At 55.8% G+C, this 16,302-nt stretch overlaps 1 protein-coding gene across 1 annotated transcript in view; it reads right to left on the reverse strand.

The window, feature by feature from the left end:
• The window catches only part of MDGA1 (MAM domain containing glycosylphosphatidylinositol anchor 1), a 57,206-nt gene extending 46,353 nt beyond the window's left edge, over positions 1-10,853 (reverse strand). Inside the window, exon 1 of the mRNA XM_044250362.1 lies at positions 9,867-10,853. Coding sequence (XP_044106297.1) covers positions 9,867-9,933 — 67 coding nt within the window. The 5' untranslated portion in view covers positions 9,934-10,853. The remainder of the gene's footprint in view (positions 1-9,866) is intronic.
• Positions 10,854-16,302: the final 5,449 nt, after the last annotated feature.

A 16,302-nucleotide genomic window follows, 5' to 3' on the forward strand; every position in this document is an offset into this window, starting at 1 on the left:
CCCTTCCTCCTGCCTGGAATGTGTCGTGATGGCTAAGCCCCAGCAGCCCTTTGGCAACAATGAGGCAAAAAACGCTCTATGGCTGGAGTTCTTTAAAAATACATTTATATGCTGATGCCTGGTTCTCACTCCCAGACATTCTGATTTAACTGGTATGAGGTATGACATAGGCATTGGGATTTTTAAACACTCACCGGATAATTCTAACATGTGGCAGAGTTTGAAAAGTACCACTCTTAAGAAGGAGAGCAGAGGAATAAGATGGAAGGAGTCTGGATCTCTAGTGACCAAGGAGTCACCATAGCAGTCATGGAGAGCCTACCTCTCGACTTAAGAAGGTCAACTTTCATTTGTTGGAGGCTCTGTAGTCGGGTCTTGTTTCTGGCAACAGAATGTGATGTTTATCTGATATAGGACCAAAGGTCCTCACGCTGTTCCCATCAGCCAACCCGTCTTCCACAACACAGGTTAGGGAACAAAAAAATGACCAGATACTGCCCTCAGGAACCTCACACGTGGGAAAGCAGGCTGACACTAGGGTTGGCACGAAGCAGGCTTGAATTCAAATCCTTACTCCACTACGTACTAAATGCACAGCCTTGGACAAGTCACTCAAGCTTCTGCACCTAGAAAATGAGGACTTTGGAAAAGACTACATTCTCCCGTCTCCCTGTGAGCTCCTTGGAGGCAGGTGACCTTCACCTCTGCAGCCTCAGCACCCACCACCCATCCAGACACCTAGCAGATAATCTAATATTTGCTTGGTTTACACTGAATGGCCGTGATGTGGTCCAGCTTTGAAATTTTCATTTTCTCTAAACCAAAAAGAGAAGAGGATAAACAACAGGGCAACATTTCAAAATGGTAACAGAATTTACCTACTGAAAATCAATGAAAACAGTTTCTGGGGCAGTGTCTTTCTGGCTCTCGAGGCTCAGGATTGGAAATCCCCCGGTTTTAAGCAGGGGGAGGGGCCGGTCTCTCAAGCCCAGTGACCTGGACTTGCCAGGTAGAACCATTAAACTAGAAAGCCTCCCTGCTCATCATTTACAAAATAACTAGCATGGGTGTTTGTTGTTGTTGTTGTTGTTGTTTTTAAAGACCCCAGGGTCCAGATGAGCTTGACAAAAACAAAGCTTGGGCGGTGACCTGAAAAACCCAGAAATGCCCTCAGAAAGCCCAAGGGAAGAAGACATCTGTTTGGGCCTGACACATTCGGATGCCTGGTCTACACCAACTGTGCCCAAGAATCAAACAGAGAGCTCTTTACAACCGCAGCTGCCTTGATGCCACCTGCAGAGTCTCTGATTCGGGAGGTCTGGGGGTGGAGCCAGGCATCTGTCGTTGGAAAAGCTCTCCAGGTGGTTCTGACATGCCCCTGCGGTTGAGAACCACCTCTCTACACAACTTCCAACCCTCCAGATAATCAACGTCTATTTCAGCTGACTTTCTGGTGCTGGAAAGGAACCAACAAGAGCCTGGGGTGGAATTTGCAAAGCTGGCCAAGCAGCACCCTCCTACTTGCCCAAGTCACTGCCCACCGATGGGGCTCACCCGCCCCTGCAGCCCCAGCTTCCTGAAGGCAGAAGACCGGGTCTGGGGAGCAGACACTGCTGTGCAGGCCCTCCCTAGCCTGCCACATTCTCAAAAGCGCAGCCTGCACCTCCCGTTTCCACACGCCACCCACTCCTGGGGCTCCCCTACCATCTGCCTGCCACCCCCTCTGCTCTCGGGAAACAGAGTCCCCAGAGTTCGCCTGAGATCTTACAGAAGGTGATTACTGTCGGGCTACTCTGTAATCCCAAGAGGCCAGCATGCCCGAACCAGCCTTCCAGAGAGGGAAACTGAGGCTCAGAGGCGAAGCTCCTGGGCCAGAGTCCCACCCAGGCAACATGTTACCTACTCGGCCCTCCAACCCAAGCCATTTGAATCCAGAGTCTCTCCTGGGTGACTTTGGTATTCAAAGAGCAACGTGGACCAGTGGCATGGGCAGCATGCAGGAGCTGGTTAGACACGCAGACTCTCCACCTAGCCCCGGATCCACTGAATCAGCATCTGTGTTTTCATAAAGTCCCCAGAGGAGTCCTGCTGGATCTCAGGGAGCCCTGCTCACGGCTGCAGCTGCCTAGCTGCCAAACCCCCAGTCCCCAGATGGCCCTTGCTCGCTCTCCTCCTCCACCTCGGCTCCCACCGACTCCATCCCCTCTCACTTTCCAGTCCCTGACCCCTCTTGGGTCTCCTCCTACCTCCCTGATGCTACCCACTCTGTTTCTTCTCAGGCCTCCCACACCCCAGGGTGCTGGTCTCAGCCCAGTGCCCCTCACTCCGCGCTCTCCGCCCTGGTGGTTTCAGTCCATTCACGATTTTGGCCCACATGGTTCTGTGCACAGAAAACCAGATGTGCAAACCTCCCTCTCACCTGAGCATGAACCCTTAGGTCTATTTACCCCACCAGCATCTCTTCCAAACATCCCACACCGGGATCCCATGAAGTTCAAAACTGCACTGGCATTGTCGTTAAAAGAAAACGATGCACTGGGGCCTGGCTGAGAGCCGAGCGCGGCTCTCGGGGCCTCCCAGGCTGTCTCACTGCCTGCTTATCACAAACCCACGCAGTGGGTTCGGCTGTCTCTATACGACAAGCAGAAAAGCCATGCCTTAGACAGCTGAGGTAACTTCTCGGGCTCTCATGGCCAATGCAGGGCAGAGCTGGGGTTCCCACCTGGTTTCTTACCCAGAAGTCCCAGCTCTTAACTACGTCACCCCCTTGCCACAGACTTGCCTGACTCCCACGGCCTTTGCTGTACCTCACCGCCATGGTGCCAGGGCCATCTTCAGCCCCAGATCTTGCCTATGCTCTTCCAGAAGCACTTGTGGAAGTTAATGATTGTATCATTTCATTTCTTGCTTTTTCAACAATCTCTAAGAGGATCCCTTCCCCCACTCCCAACCCCCTACATCTATTCTCTCCAGGGCAGCCAGAGGGATTCTAAAAGGTGTCAGTTCATGTCCCTCTCCTGCTCAAAACCCTCCTATGGCTCCCCTCATCTCTCAGAATACAAGCCAACATCCTTGCATAGCCTACAAGATTGCCGACAATCTGGCCCCACTAACCCCCTAACTCTGTCCTTCTGGTCTCCCCATGGCTCACTGGGCTCCAGCCATCCAGGACGCCTCCTTGCTGCTAAACAGGCCAGGCATGCTTCCACTCCACAGTCTTCACCCTGGCTCTTCCCCTCCTGGAATATACATCCTGCAGACACCCACTGGGCCTCCTCCTCCCTCAGCCTCTTCAGATGTCTGTTCAGGAGGCCTCCCAGCCACTGTATTTCAACTTGAACTGCAGTTGACCACTCCTTGTCCCCTTGGCTCCTTTTCCCTTTTCCACCTAGCCCATCACCATACGATGCATTATAGACTTGTTCCTTGTTTACTGTTTGTCTCTCCTCGGTTTGAATGCAAACACTCAGAGACTAAGAGCTTGCTTCTCCCGCCAGACATCTCAAATGTTCCATCCAGAGCTTTCAATCACATGATACCCCAGTCCTTGTACCCACTCCCTCCTGCCCTTCCTCCCCACCACCACCCGGATCAAGTTCTCCCTATGGTTTCCCCGGACAACGGCAGGACCTCCTGGCCAGTTGCCCTCCTCCTGGTCATATCCTCTTCAGTACACACACAGCTAGCTGCTCAACGGCCTGAGGGCCGGCGCACCTCAGCCCATTTCTCTGCTCAAGACCTTCCTGGCAGCAGCTTCTCCCACATACCCAGGATTCCAGCCTACTCCACCCAAGCACAGGCTCTGATTCAGCTCTGGGTTTGAGCCCAGCTCTGCCACTTGGACCAGCGACTTCATCTTCCTGAGTCCTCAGTTTACTTTTTGGTAAAAGGGGCTGATGATGACTCACTCACGAGGTGGTGGTGAGGATTAAAGACAATACACATTTGTGATCTCAGCCTGGGCAGGAAACACGAGGGGTTGTTATTATCATTCCTTCGCTGTTCCAGCTCTAACTGCCCATTCCTTTTCAGTCTCTGCTCCAGCCCAAAGGAGTGACTCACTACTCCCCACACACACCAGGGTCTTTATCCTCCATATGCCTTTGCCACAACGAGCCCTCCGCCTGCAGTGTCCTTCTCAGCCCTTACTTCTGTTTGCCAAGCCAGTTCAAATGCCCCCTTCACGAGGCCTTGCGAGCAACTTCCTTCCCCTTTGAACTCCCAGTTCTTCAACTGCCCTTAGCCAAGATCATCAGGAACCATCTTGTATGTAACTCCCTCCCCTTCTCCTTGAGGGCAGAACCTCCCTTTTTCCTATCACCAAATCACAGGGTCCCCTGGGATGGAGTCTCAGAGCCACTTCTTACCAGCTGGCTAACCTTGAGCAGGTCACTTAAAGTCTTGGAGCCTCCATTTCCTCTGCTCTTAAATAGGGACAAGAGGACCTGCTGTACTGACCTCTCAGAACTTTACGGGAATCAAAGGAGGCAGCGGCATGGAAACAGTGAGGAAGGCAGACGGCATTTACACGCCTATAAGGGACTGATTGTTGTTAAAACCGAGTCTGAGTCCTTGCACAAAAGGCTGCCTAGAAGAACCATCACCAGATGCATGGCGGGGCTTCGAGTTTTACTTCCTTATAATTGTATATATTCTCTGATTGTTACATGTTACTCTTTGACTTGGGGGAAAGAGATGTCATTGTTTAAAAAGGATTCCTCTGTGTGGAGCATTGCTCTCGCCTCCCGTATCAGCAATGAAATGCCTTCCCGTCCTTTATACCCAGCTCCCGCCACGGGAAGAGGTGTGTCTTCAAAGCAGAGTCTTCTAAAAAGGGGAGGAAGACGAAGAACAGGGGCCACACCCCAGCTTCACAAAGAGGCAGCTCTGCAAGGACAACGGTCCCTGCTCAGCACAAAGCCCCACCTGGGCAGGGTCCCGCCGAGCTGAGCCCCTCCACAGAGCTCTCCTGTGGCAGAGGGTGCAGAAAGTGTGGCTTTGGCCACAGCCAAGTGCCGTGGGACACTGGGTGGAGGTGGAAGTGTAGGGGGTCCAGATCTTCAGAATGCCCTAGGGACCCCCCATGAACCCCAAGCTGAGGAAATGGGACTCTCATCCCACTGGGAGGCTTGAGGCCCAGGGAGCCCCAGAAAGGCAATGTGGTGGCCAAGCCCTCCCCCTGCTGGCCACATCTGGAGTGGCAGTGCCAGCCGCAGAGGGCAGCGTCCCCAGGCTGCTGCACAAACTCCCCTGCACCTGGAGCGAGTTGGGCTCTGATGTCCAGAGGATGGTAGGGGGCAGGGCAAGGCTCTGCCAGGACCAAGAGACCTGAGGTCTTACCTCCCAAACCCCCTGTGTTGCAGGGGCATCTACTGACCCAACATGGAGATAGAAGGCAGGTGAGGGGTGGGCTGGGGTGGGGGGTGGAGTGGGACCTAGAGTAGTCATGGGGGGAAGGCAGGGAGTTGGCCAAGAGAGGTCCTCCACACTTCAGCCTGTCCCACTCCTCCCAGGCCCACCCAAGCCTCCCGGGCAGCTGGAGAAGCCAGGGCTGCTACCACTGCCCGGATTTCCACTCCCGCCCCCAGATATTGATTTCCTGCATCATTCATTTGCTGGGCCTTGGCGGCTGTGATTAGCTCCCTCCATTCGCCCTCCGGAGCACCCCCTCACCCCACCCCCCCTGTTCCTCCCTGTTCTAGCAAAGCAGAGCTCATACCAGGCTCTAAATGAGGCTTTGCCACCCTGCCCCAGCAACTCACAGCCAAGCCTGGCCAATTACAGGTGGGCCCTTGGCATGGCCCCAGCATACCCTCTCAGGAGTGGTTTCCTGGGTAATAGCGTCCTCTCTAACCACCCCCTCACCAGAGCCCCCACCACACCAGGAAACACAGATTCTCAGCCTGCAGGGTAGAATGGGACATCATGCCAATCTTGACCTGAAGTGGGGCCCTCCAGCCAGCTCCTGCAGAGCCCTCCAGCTGGCTCAGCAGGCAGCAACGACTTCATTGGGTGAAGGGGGAGAGGGAGGGGGGCGGGGAGACAGTGCTAGCAAGGCAAACAAACCAGCCCCTTTTGTGGGCACAAGGCCCCCGTCTCTGCTCATGCAATTTCTATAACTGGGAAGGAAGAAGAACAGAGGTTTGAACCTTCTTGAGGACATTTAGAAAACTCCAAGACTTCTGTTAACCCTAACAAAATTTTCCAATGCCATGCCTTCTCCAGGGGGAGAGTTAGATACGGACAGCCAATCTCAAGGCACGTGGCAGAAACTCTAGTAAAAAAAAAAATCCCGAGTGCCCACACCCAGATCAACACCCAGAAGATGGCACTGGGAGACCCACTTCCTGAAATTCCTTCTGTGCACCCCTCAGAAGAGGGGGAAAAAACCTGACTTGGTGATAATTCTGTAAGCTATGTTGCTCTTGTCAAATTATTCAACATCTGTCTTCATGTTCCCACAAAAATTAGCATAGGATAGTAGTTTCTGATGACACCTTTGGTGAAATATTTTGACTTCCACCAGTAAGTTGCAAACAACCTGTCTTAAGGATAATGTCAATTCCTAGTCCTGAATATTAAATAATCCAGGGGTTTGTTGTGTTTCTGTAAGAGAGAGGAATCCCACCGACCTGCCCTGGCTAGAAGTCCGGCAGCTAGGTGAGGAAAGGAAGCTGGGATGGAGGAGAGGGTGATTTCCGATGCTATCCACATGCTGGGGACTCCTCCTCCATCACCTGGTGACTGACTCTGCCCCAGAAGTAGGCCTCTGGGGCCAGCCCAACACCCTCACGAGCCAGAAAACAAATTACAGGATCCACCACGGAGCCAGGAGATTGGGAGGCAGGGAGGGACGAGAGGATCGGCTCCAAATGGACCATCTGGTCCAGTATGTGGCTGCTAGAGCATCTGCGCCCCAAAGAAGAAGGGAAGCCACCTGGCCAGACTGAGCACACCTCCCCAGCCCAACAGCAGAGCTCAGGGCCAGCAAGAGGACCCTCAGCGGGAAGCGGAGTATAGGGCTCTGGGTACTGGCCTCCTGCCAGCCTCAACAGAGACCCACAGCCCAGGCTAGATCCTGCCGGCTTTGCCCTCCACGTCCTCCTGTTCTTCCTCCTGCTCCTCAGTTTAGCTGTTCAGCTTCCCTGTTAATCTGGTCCTCCTTCAGCCACACAAGCGCTCCCCAGGACACACTGCGTTTTTTGGTGCCTTTTCTTGTGCTCCCGGGCTATCGGCTTCTTTTCTCTTCTCCCTGAGGCCCCCTAGGCTGCCACCCTAGGGCTCTGGGACTCTTCCTAAGCAGAGACCCTCAGAATGTGTCCCACTACCCTGCTGGAAAACATCCTAGACTGACTTCTTGGGGGGAAAGAATTTCAAAAATCATTTCCTCAACCTCCCCCCAACCACGGCCCTTCATTCCTGCAGCAAATGTTTGCCCAGCTTCTCCGCGTGCCCAGTGCCATGTTGGATGCCAGGATACAATGAGGGACACAAGTGATCACTCCTCACCCCACACTCTACTCTTCCTCGGGTTGCTTCATCTGCTTTGGACAGAGAGAGAAATTGGGGGGGCAGAAGAACTAAGGGCCTACAATAGTTCCCCCCGCTGAGTCTGGCCAAAGCTGCTAGCATCACAAAGAACTCAGCAGCCTCTTGCCATCTTCCTTCTCACACTAGATCCTCACCTCTCTCCATCGACCTCAACGAAGACAGACCTCCACTCTGCAATTCCCCTGAGGCCCCAAGCTTCTCCGGAGCCAACACCCCAAAAGCACTGTCACCCCAAGACCCAGGGTTGGCCCCAGTACACCCAGCTCACCTTGATTTGTTCCGAGTGGACAGCAACGAAAAGGGAGACTCAGGCACATGAGGGAGGAGAAACTACAGAAAATAGGGGGCAGATAAACCAAAGGCTAAATCCTCACCCCAGGGCCTCTGAAAACAGGGCCTGCAGACACCACCAACCCTATGCCTCCCATCCCTCCCCCTCCCCATGCTCATTGCTAGGGTTTCCAGGCTAGGCTCACAGGAGCTTCCTCAACACCGGCCCTGTGCAGCCCTGGAGAAGGCTGGATGCTGGAGGGGATGGAGGAGAGGGATGGCCAGGAGATAGATTGGCCTGATTGCCCAAGGGCACTTGGAGGGAGGATCGCCCAAGGGCACTTGGTAGAGGATAGAAAGCAGGGTATAGTGGTCTCTGTCACTCTCAGAGCCCCTGGGGTGTGGGGAGCAGGAGGCAAAGGCCTCAGTGACATCTCTCCTTAGGTCAGCTCTTGAGGCAATGAGGCTATGAGGAACCCTTGGGAAGAAAGAAGATAGAGGACCCCTGCCCCCCCCCAAGTCCCAGGTGTCTTCCTTTGCCTTGGGGAGGCCTCTGGCACCAGCTCAGTGGCCTCCTCCCTACAATCCCCCCTTCCAGTCCCCACTTCGCTCCTCCTCCCCCTTCCCTCTTCTGGCCTCTGTAAAGGGCCAGGCAGTAAGAGACACACAAACTAATTAAGAAGCAGAATTTGGCCAGATGCCTGGGCCTGCCTCCCCAGGGAATTAAGCCCAAGGCCGCTAACCTTGCAGGGCAGGGAGCACATCACCTCCTAGACACCCCTCAGGACACCCCTGCCTCTGGGAGGCACAGCAGGGCCAGGCACCCCCAGAAGGGAGCATTTAGCATCAGCATCTGAGGCTGGCATCTGTGGGGGGGGGCGTGATGGGGGGGCAGCTGGGGGGACAATGCCTCTGCCTCCACGCCCACAGAACAGGTCAAACTCTTCCCTGATCTAAAGAACAATCAGGCCCTGGGGAAGAGGAACAGGGACCTCTCCCCAACCCAGCTACGCAGGATTACAAAGTGACCCACATGGACACCCTGCAGTCAGGAGAAGGCAAACTAAGGGCCACTGAGCCCCGAGGCGGACTTTTTTTGTGTATAAGGTCAAGGTACTGAAGGCTGCTAGAACTCAGAGGGAGGGGTTCCTGAGAGGGAAGAGCTCTTGGGTCATCGTGAACAGATGATGCCCGCTCTCGGGACCTTTCCCCAGGGAACACTCTCTGGAGAGACAGGAGAAGGGACACCCAGCCGGAGTCCCCTAAGCGCCGGACAATGGGGGCGTAGGGACGCAGGAGCAGGGCTGCGTGGCAGGAGGCAGAGTTTGAACACGTAGCCGGATCGGTGCGTGCCGTGTTTGCGTTTCCCGGGGACGGTGGCTGAATGTGTCCGTGTGTGCGCTCGGGGAGAAGGAAGGTGGGGCTGGGGTTTTGTAGCTGGGAACCGGGGACAGAAAGAACTGGCTCAGGCTAGATTTGAAAACGGATGCCGGGGTTTTAGGCGCCCAATCCAGGGGATGCTGGCATCCGCTCCTGCCGTCAAGAAGCGAGTTAAAAGAAGCGAAGCCTCAGCGAGAGCCGGGAAGGCGAGCCCGCCGCCCAGCCGCGGTGCCGGCAGCCAGCTCACCCGCCAGCCGTACACAACTCCGGATCTTGCATCGCTTGGCTTCTACTCCGGAGGCCGAGCCAGGGTAGGACTAGGTTTCCGTGCAAGTCGCTGCCCCAGGCCCGGGTTTGGGGTCTGGTGGGATCTCCCGAGCCGACTGGGTGCTCTCAAGGGTTCCGAGTCACTCCTGCCCCTGGCAAGGTTTGGGGAAGTGGCCACCTCCCCCTGGCATCCCCGGCTTCACGCCAGACCCAACGACCCGTCTCCGTGCTCCGAAACAGCTAGCTCGATCTCACGCCCAGAGAAGGGCGGGGACCCGGGCATCCACTCCAGAGTCCGAGCCAGGGTCCCCACCAAACCCCGGCAGCGCGCACTTTGCGCTTCTTGCAAAGTTTCCGCGCGGTGCTAAGCCCGCTTAGAGCGGGACGCGGGCTCTTACCGTAGACTCCTTGTCCCCGGCAGTGGAAGGGGATCAGCGCCAGAAGTAGAAGGCAGGTCACCTCCATCTTCACGGCCGGTGCTTCATCCCCGCGAGGCGGCGCAACCCGAGAGGTGGCGGGGGGCGCATCCGCCGGGGCCCCGCGATGCCCCCTGCGTCCCCCCTTCCCCCGAGAGGTGACGGAGGGGGCGGCGGCGGCAACGGAGACCAGGAGACTGAGGAGGCGGCGGTGGCGGCGGCGGCGGCGACCCGGGTTTCTCCTCCCGCGGGGCCGCTGCCCGCGTGGGGACGCAGGGGGCGCTGGCCCGGCCCCGGGTGCCTTGGCGGGCCCGGCTCAGCAGCCAGCGCCCCGGCCCGAGGAGCCCGGCGGCCGATCCGCCCCGGGTCCCCAGGGCTGTCTTCTCCGTGTGCTGGGCGCCAGGAACCCCTCTGCGGCGGCGGGGACTCTTCGATCCAACAGGCCACCGACGACTGACAAACTTGTCGTTTCCCCGCCCAGGGGACGCCCCTCCGCGGAGCGGGGACTGGAAGGCCGGGGCTTCGTTCGGGGTTAATCCGCTGTCTCCAGTCCTGTGGCGGGTGCTGGGGTCTCAGAAGACCGACCCAGGGGGGCCAGGTTGGGCGCCCTCCCGGAGGCGAAGGAGCCCCGGCCCCGGCCCTCCTGAGCGGGGGAGCAGCGCTGGCTGGGTTCGGCCGAGGGGCGAGAGCCACGGGTCCCCAGGTCCGGGAAGTTAACCGAGCCACCGAGGGAGCCTGGGGAGGAATCGCGCCCCGGCGCCCCGCGGGAATCAGGAGAGCAATTCCAGCCAAGAGAGACCCCAGAAAGCGGGGAAAGGAGGAAAGTTTGAGTCGTTTGAAAAATACTCGCGCTCTCCGCGAGGCCGGGGCTGCGGCGCGGGCGCCGCTCGCCGCCTCCGCTCGCCGAGCTTAGCTCCCGCCGTCTGGCCGCGGCCGTGGCGCTCCCGGGCTCGATGCTCTCCGGAGAGCGGGGCTGCGCCGCGCCCCAAGTTGGTCGTCCCCGCCCCCGCCCGGCGGCCTCGGCCGGCGGGGGCCCCGAGCGGGCGGGGCCGGGCCGGGCTCCCGGGCGCGGCGGCCGCTGGGCTCGGGGCCGCGGGAGCGCTCCGTTCGCTCGGCAACTTGGGCTTCGCTGTGCTGCTTTTTCCCCCCTCGGAGCTTTTCATTCCGCGCTCCCCCCGCCTCCCTCCCTCCCTCCTCCCTCCTCCTCGCGTCTCCGCGTTCGGTCTCTCGCTCTCCCACCCTTTGTCGCTCGCTCTCCTGTTTGATTCCCCTCCAGTTAAAAAAGGGAGCCAATTAAAGGCAGCCCAGCTCGCCCGGCCCAGCCTCTGTCCAATTTCCTCGCCTCCCCCAGGACCAATTAGAGAAAACAAAACAGGGCTGGGGGAAGCAGACTGCCTGCTTTCTTCTCTCTCTCTCTCTCTCTCTCTCTGCCCCTCCCCCTTCTCTCCCTCTCTCCGCCCCCCCACCCCACCCCCCCGGCAGGAAAATGTCAGAAAGCAGAAATGGATCCATCTATCCCGAGGACAGTGGCGGAGGGACGTGGGTTTCGGCGCGGGCTCTGCAGCCGCGCGATCGCACGCTCGCTCTTCGCCCGCCCTTGCACACCCAGATTGGCTGCTGAGCCGGGTGCACCGATTCCAGTATGCTCTCGGGGCAAGCTCGGCCGTTCGCCCCGGGGACCGAAGCCTGCGGGGCACTGCACACTTTGTAAATGTTTTGCACTTTTGGTGGTCGGAACTGAAGCGGGGGTCGGAGGGAAAGGCCACGGGCCCGCGTCTTCTGGGGTCCTGCAGGCGCGTGAGCCGGCCGCCTGCTGTTGGTCTGCAGGGCTGTAAGCGCGGCCCCGGAGTCCCTCCGCCGCCGGCCGAGCCCCCGCCCCTTTCCAGGCAGCCTCAGCCTCTCCCAGCGCAGGGCGTGGGGGCCACCGCCACCGCAGCTGGCGGAGCCGGGGGCGGAGAGCCCGCGCTTACAGCTCCTGCCCTTGCCTCGGCCCACAGGTTGCCAACAGGTTTGTCCGCAGGACCCTGCTGCCGGATCTCCCCCCTAGGCCACCCACATTCTCCCCGGCTCGCCCCTCTCTCTGCCCCCCATCCTGCCCGTCCTTAGGACCTCAGGCGCCCCCAAGCGCCCCAGGGGCGCACTCTCTTCCGGCAGCCAAGCCCAGCGGCGGGTTCCAGCAGCGGAGGTCAGGCACTCCGGAACTCCGCTACCTCACCCTGACTCTCCTGGAGCAGGGTTGAGAGGGCTCTCCTCCCAAAGGCCAGCGGGGAGGGGGCGTAGGCTGGGAAGCCAGGCGGGCTGCCTCCCCTGCGCCTCGGATCGCGTCCCCCAACCCCGGTCCTGCTAATCTCACCTGCTCCACCTGTCGCTGTTATTTATCTCGGCTTGTGCGCAAGGACTGTATTAGGGCGGCCCGTGGGATCGCGGGCAACCGCTGCGGCTAACAAGCGAGGAGATTATTAACCCTGCTTCCCCCACTCCCCGGAACTGTTCAGTATCTGTGCTGTGATGGTGGTTCCACGACACTATGCGTTTGCCAAAACTCAAAGAACTTACACCAAAAAATATTTCATTTTCAACATGTAAATTAAAAGAAATTTTTAAAAAAAAATAATAAAACCCACCCCATCCCAGGCCCATTTCCTGCTCGGTGCCTCCTCCCAGGCAGCAGTGGGAGGTGTTGGGAGAAATGACAGGCCTTCATGGTAGTGGTGGGGGGGGTGCCATCCTTTGACACCTTCTCGGTTCCCTTTCTGTCCATCCTGGGAAGTCCGAAAACAGCTGAAGAATCTTATTCGCCAGCCCACCTCCAACTGATTGCTCCTTCTTCATCCCCTCCCCCCTTTTTCTCCTTCCTTTCCTGTGGATTCAAGGCTGAATAAGGCGATCCGATTTAGTGCCGGGCATCCAACAGATGCTAGTTGGAGATTTGTTAAATAAATGGATGAATGATGCCCATCGTAGGCCAGATACCACAGACCCAGGATACCCTCAGTGCAGCCAGCCTTTCTACTCCCCACCCCACAACCATTACCTGGAGGAGAAAATTCCATTTTCTGCTCCACCGGGCTACAGAGCTTTGAGGCCACTTCCCACCTACCTCCCCCACCCATTCTAAAAAGGAAATGGCACCAATGGAGGGTATGGTGATGACTATTTTCTTTTATTGTTATCTTCTTCCCACGGTTCAAAAATTCCTAGAAATCGTCACTGCCTCCAGGAAGCTCTCAGGGAGTGATCACAATGATTCCTGCTCTCCTTGGCTTTGCCCATTCTGAACTGAAGGAGCACAGGTCCAAGCCAGAGGAGACTGCCTTCCTGTTTTCCAGTCAGCTGGTCCAGCCCCCCAAACAGCAGTTAATCACTCCTCTTTGGCTTTGGGTTGTTTTACTGAGGGACAGGGAACCCCACTGACTCAGCTGATGTAATCTGGAGTTTGAACACATACACTGGCTTGAAGGAGAGAGAAGACTCGTGGTCAGGGAGAGAACAGGAGGAGGGGGGAGCCAGGCTGGGATTGAACATTCGCTGTAGAAAATTCACTTGTGACTACTCTGCAGCTTACTGTATGCAATTTAAGTACCTTGACAGCCTGTTTGTGTTGCCTGTAAATTCAGCCATCTCCTACCCCAAGTGTGCCCGGCCTGCTGCCTCTGACACAGCCCTGGGTCTGACAAGGAGAGGCAACCAGGGAGAAAGAAAAAAGCACTAGACTTGGAAGCCATCAGTTCTATGTTCCACTTGTAATCTTTCTAGGCCTCCGTTTCCCTAGCTGTAAAGTGAGTAGGATCCCTATCCCACAGAGTGGTTGTGAGACGTAAGAATAATAGTAACAGCTGATCCCACAGGCCAGGTACTGTTCTAAGCCCTTCGTGTGAATAACTAATCCTCATAACAACTATGGGAGATGGGACTGTTATTCTCATAGGATAACATAGAATAATTTAGTGACTTACATAGTTCCTAAATGGCTTTGACCTAGGTAGCTTGTCTCCTTGACCTTGTTTTTTCCCACTATTCTATCCTGAGGAAACGTAAGGACCTGGGTGCCTGTAAATGTTTTCACAAGAAGTGTTTCCTATTCTTTTCACACACACAGAACAATTCACTGGCATTCAAATTGAGCTGTTTTGTGGGGGGGGGGTGACACATGAGCTCTAGACCCCTAAACCTGAAGCTGACTGAGGCTGGGCTGCCTGGAGACTCGGTGATTAGCACCTGATTGCCAACTCCTGGCTTCCACCCAAGATACTCTAAGAAAAGCCCTATTCTTTTGTCCCTGAGAAAGCCCAACCTTTGGCCTCCAAGACGGTTCAGGAGCTAGCTGCTGATGAGGGGGTGGGTGTGACACGCCAGGGAACCCGGGAACCCCAGACCTTGGCTAGGCAGGGCAGCTGAGGGCTTTTGTTGTGAGAGCTCCTTATAAGAAAGCTCCCCCATCTCCTGCCTGAGGGAACTCAGAATCTGGGAGTAGAGAAGAGAGGGAGAGAGAGGGAGAGAGAGGGAGAGTAAGTCTACGGGAGTGGTGTCGTGGCTTGCTAGGGAAATTATCTCTGAAAATCATACAGTGGCAGGTATCGATTCAATCTTAGGGCAAACACTTTCTGGTCAGGTGGGGTGAAGGCTGACTGGGGTGGGAGGGGATGAAAGCCAAGGAGAGTTATGACCCCGCCGAAAGACTAGTTTATTAATTCAGGCTCTAACAAATAGCCAATTAATGGTTCCAGCTGTTAATTAGTAAGCAGTTAACTCCTGTTAAAAAACGTGCTGCTCAGGACTGGTGACAATGCAATCCCGCAGTGACAGCCTTGGAGAGGAGGGATCCCGGTGACTTGTGACCCCCAGGTTCTGTAGCTCCCCCCACTCTGGCAGACCCTCCGCTCTGGAATGCAGGCTTCCTGAGAACAGGAACCCCGTCTGTCCACCATTCATTCATGTAACAAGTATCTCCTACTATGTGCTAGCCGCTACTCCTGGCTCTGCAGATTCCATGAACAAAACTGACCAGAACCTCTGCCCTGGGAGCTTATGTTCTAGTGAAGAGACAGACAATAGACTACGAAAATAAGGAAAACAGATAGTATTTAGACAGTAAGTGCAGTAGCTACAGTAGCTACAGCTAGAAGAGAAGTAGGAGTGACAGGGCATCTGGACAAGATTCCACTGACACTGGAGTCATGACCTATAGAAGAGAGGGCTCCACCTGTGCCAATCTCTGCAACAAGGAGGGGCAACAAGTGCAAAGACCCTGGGGTGGTGAGCAGGATTTGGTGCAGCTGAACAGGTGACGGGAGAGCAGTAGGAGCTGAGATCGAAGAGGGTAAGAAGACAGGTCCTTTGGGCCTTGAGGTCACTACAGGAGGTTGGGTTTTCCCAAGTAAATGAGAGCTATGGCAGGGTTTTGATCAGAAGAGGGAGAGGAGGGGCGCCTGGGTGGCTCAGTGGGTTAAGCCGCTGCCTTCGGCTCAGGTCATGATCTCAGGGTCCTGGGATCGAGTCCCGCATCGGGCTCTCTGCTCAGCAGGGAGCCTGCTTCCTCCTCTCTCTCTCTGCCTGCCTCTCTGCCTGCTTGTGATCTCTCTCTATCAAATAAATAAATAAAATCTTTAAAAAAAAAAAAAAGAAGAGGGAGAGGATCTGACTTTAACTTAGTATCTTAGGATCTAACTTTATCTTAGGATCTGACTTTAACTCACTCTGGCTCTGTATAAGGAACCAATTGAAGGGGGTGCCATGGTATCTCTAGCCAGGCACTTAGGGCGTGCCCGATAAATGCTGATGTTATGAATTGGTACCTAAAAATTGATGGGGCAGAGACACATGATCACTTTTGAAAGTTCAATTTAAATGGGTCCTCTTGTAAATTATTTTACAACCACCAAGGATACCCTCACATTTGACCACCCCAAGGAATTCCACACCTGCAACCCTACTTGGTCCTTCAAATGTCCCTGTGACTTAAGACACCTTCTCCATTTTACAGTTGTGAAGACTGGGCCAAAGAGACATTCGCTGACTGGCTTAACGATTCGTTTTAGAAAATACCAGTCCCAGATGATGGCGGTGGGGATTCAAAAGAGACAAGAGTCCCTCCCGTCTGGCCACCTTTCCACTAATGTGCCAGGTCTCTCTGGGTGATCTTCCCTCTCCGGGCTCCAGATTCTGATTTTTCACAATAAGCCGATATGCCTAGCTTGGCTCTGAGATGGTTTCCTGCTCAGACTCCAAAGGCTTATGAGCTATGTCTATGGCCTGTTATCTGCATGCCGCCATTTCTCCAGTGAGGGTCACCTCAGCTGTCCCAAGCTCCCTTTGTCCACACTACTGTTGGAACAGGGGAGGTTTTGTTTAACTTTTTTGAGCTGATGGTTCATTGGATCAAAAGTAGTTTGGTTTTAACACCAGCTTGGAAAACACA

This window comes from Neovison vison, chromosome 1 (genome assembly GCF_020171115.1).
Source record: "Neovison vison isolate M4711 chromosome 1, ASM_NN_V1, whole genome shotgun sequence".
NCBI lineage: Eukaryota > Metazoa > Chordata > Mammalia > Carnivora > Mustelidae > Neogale > Neogale vison.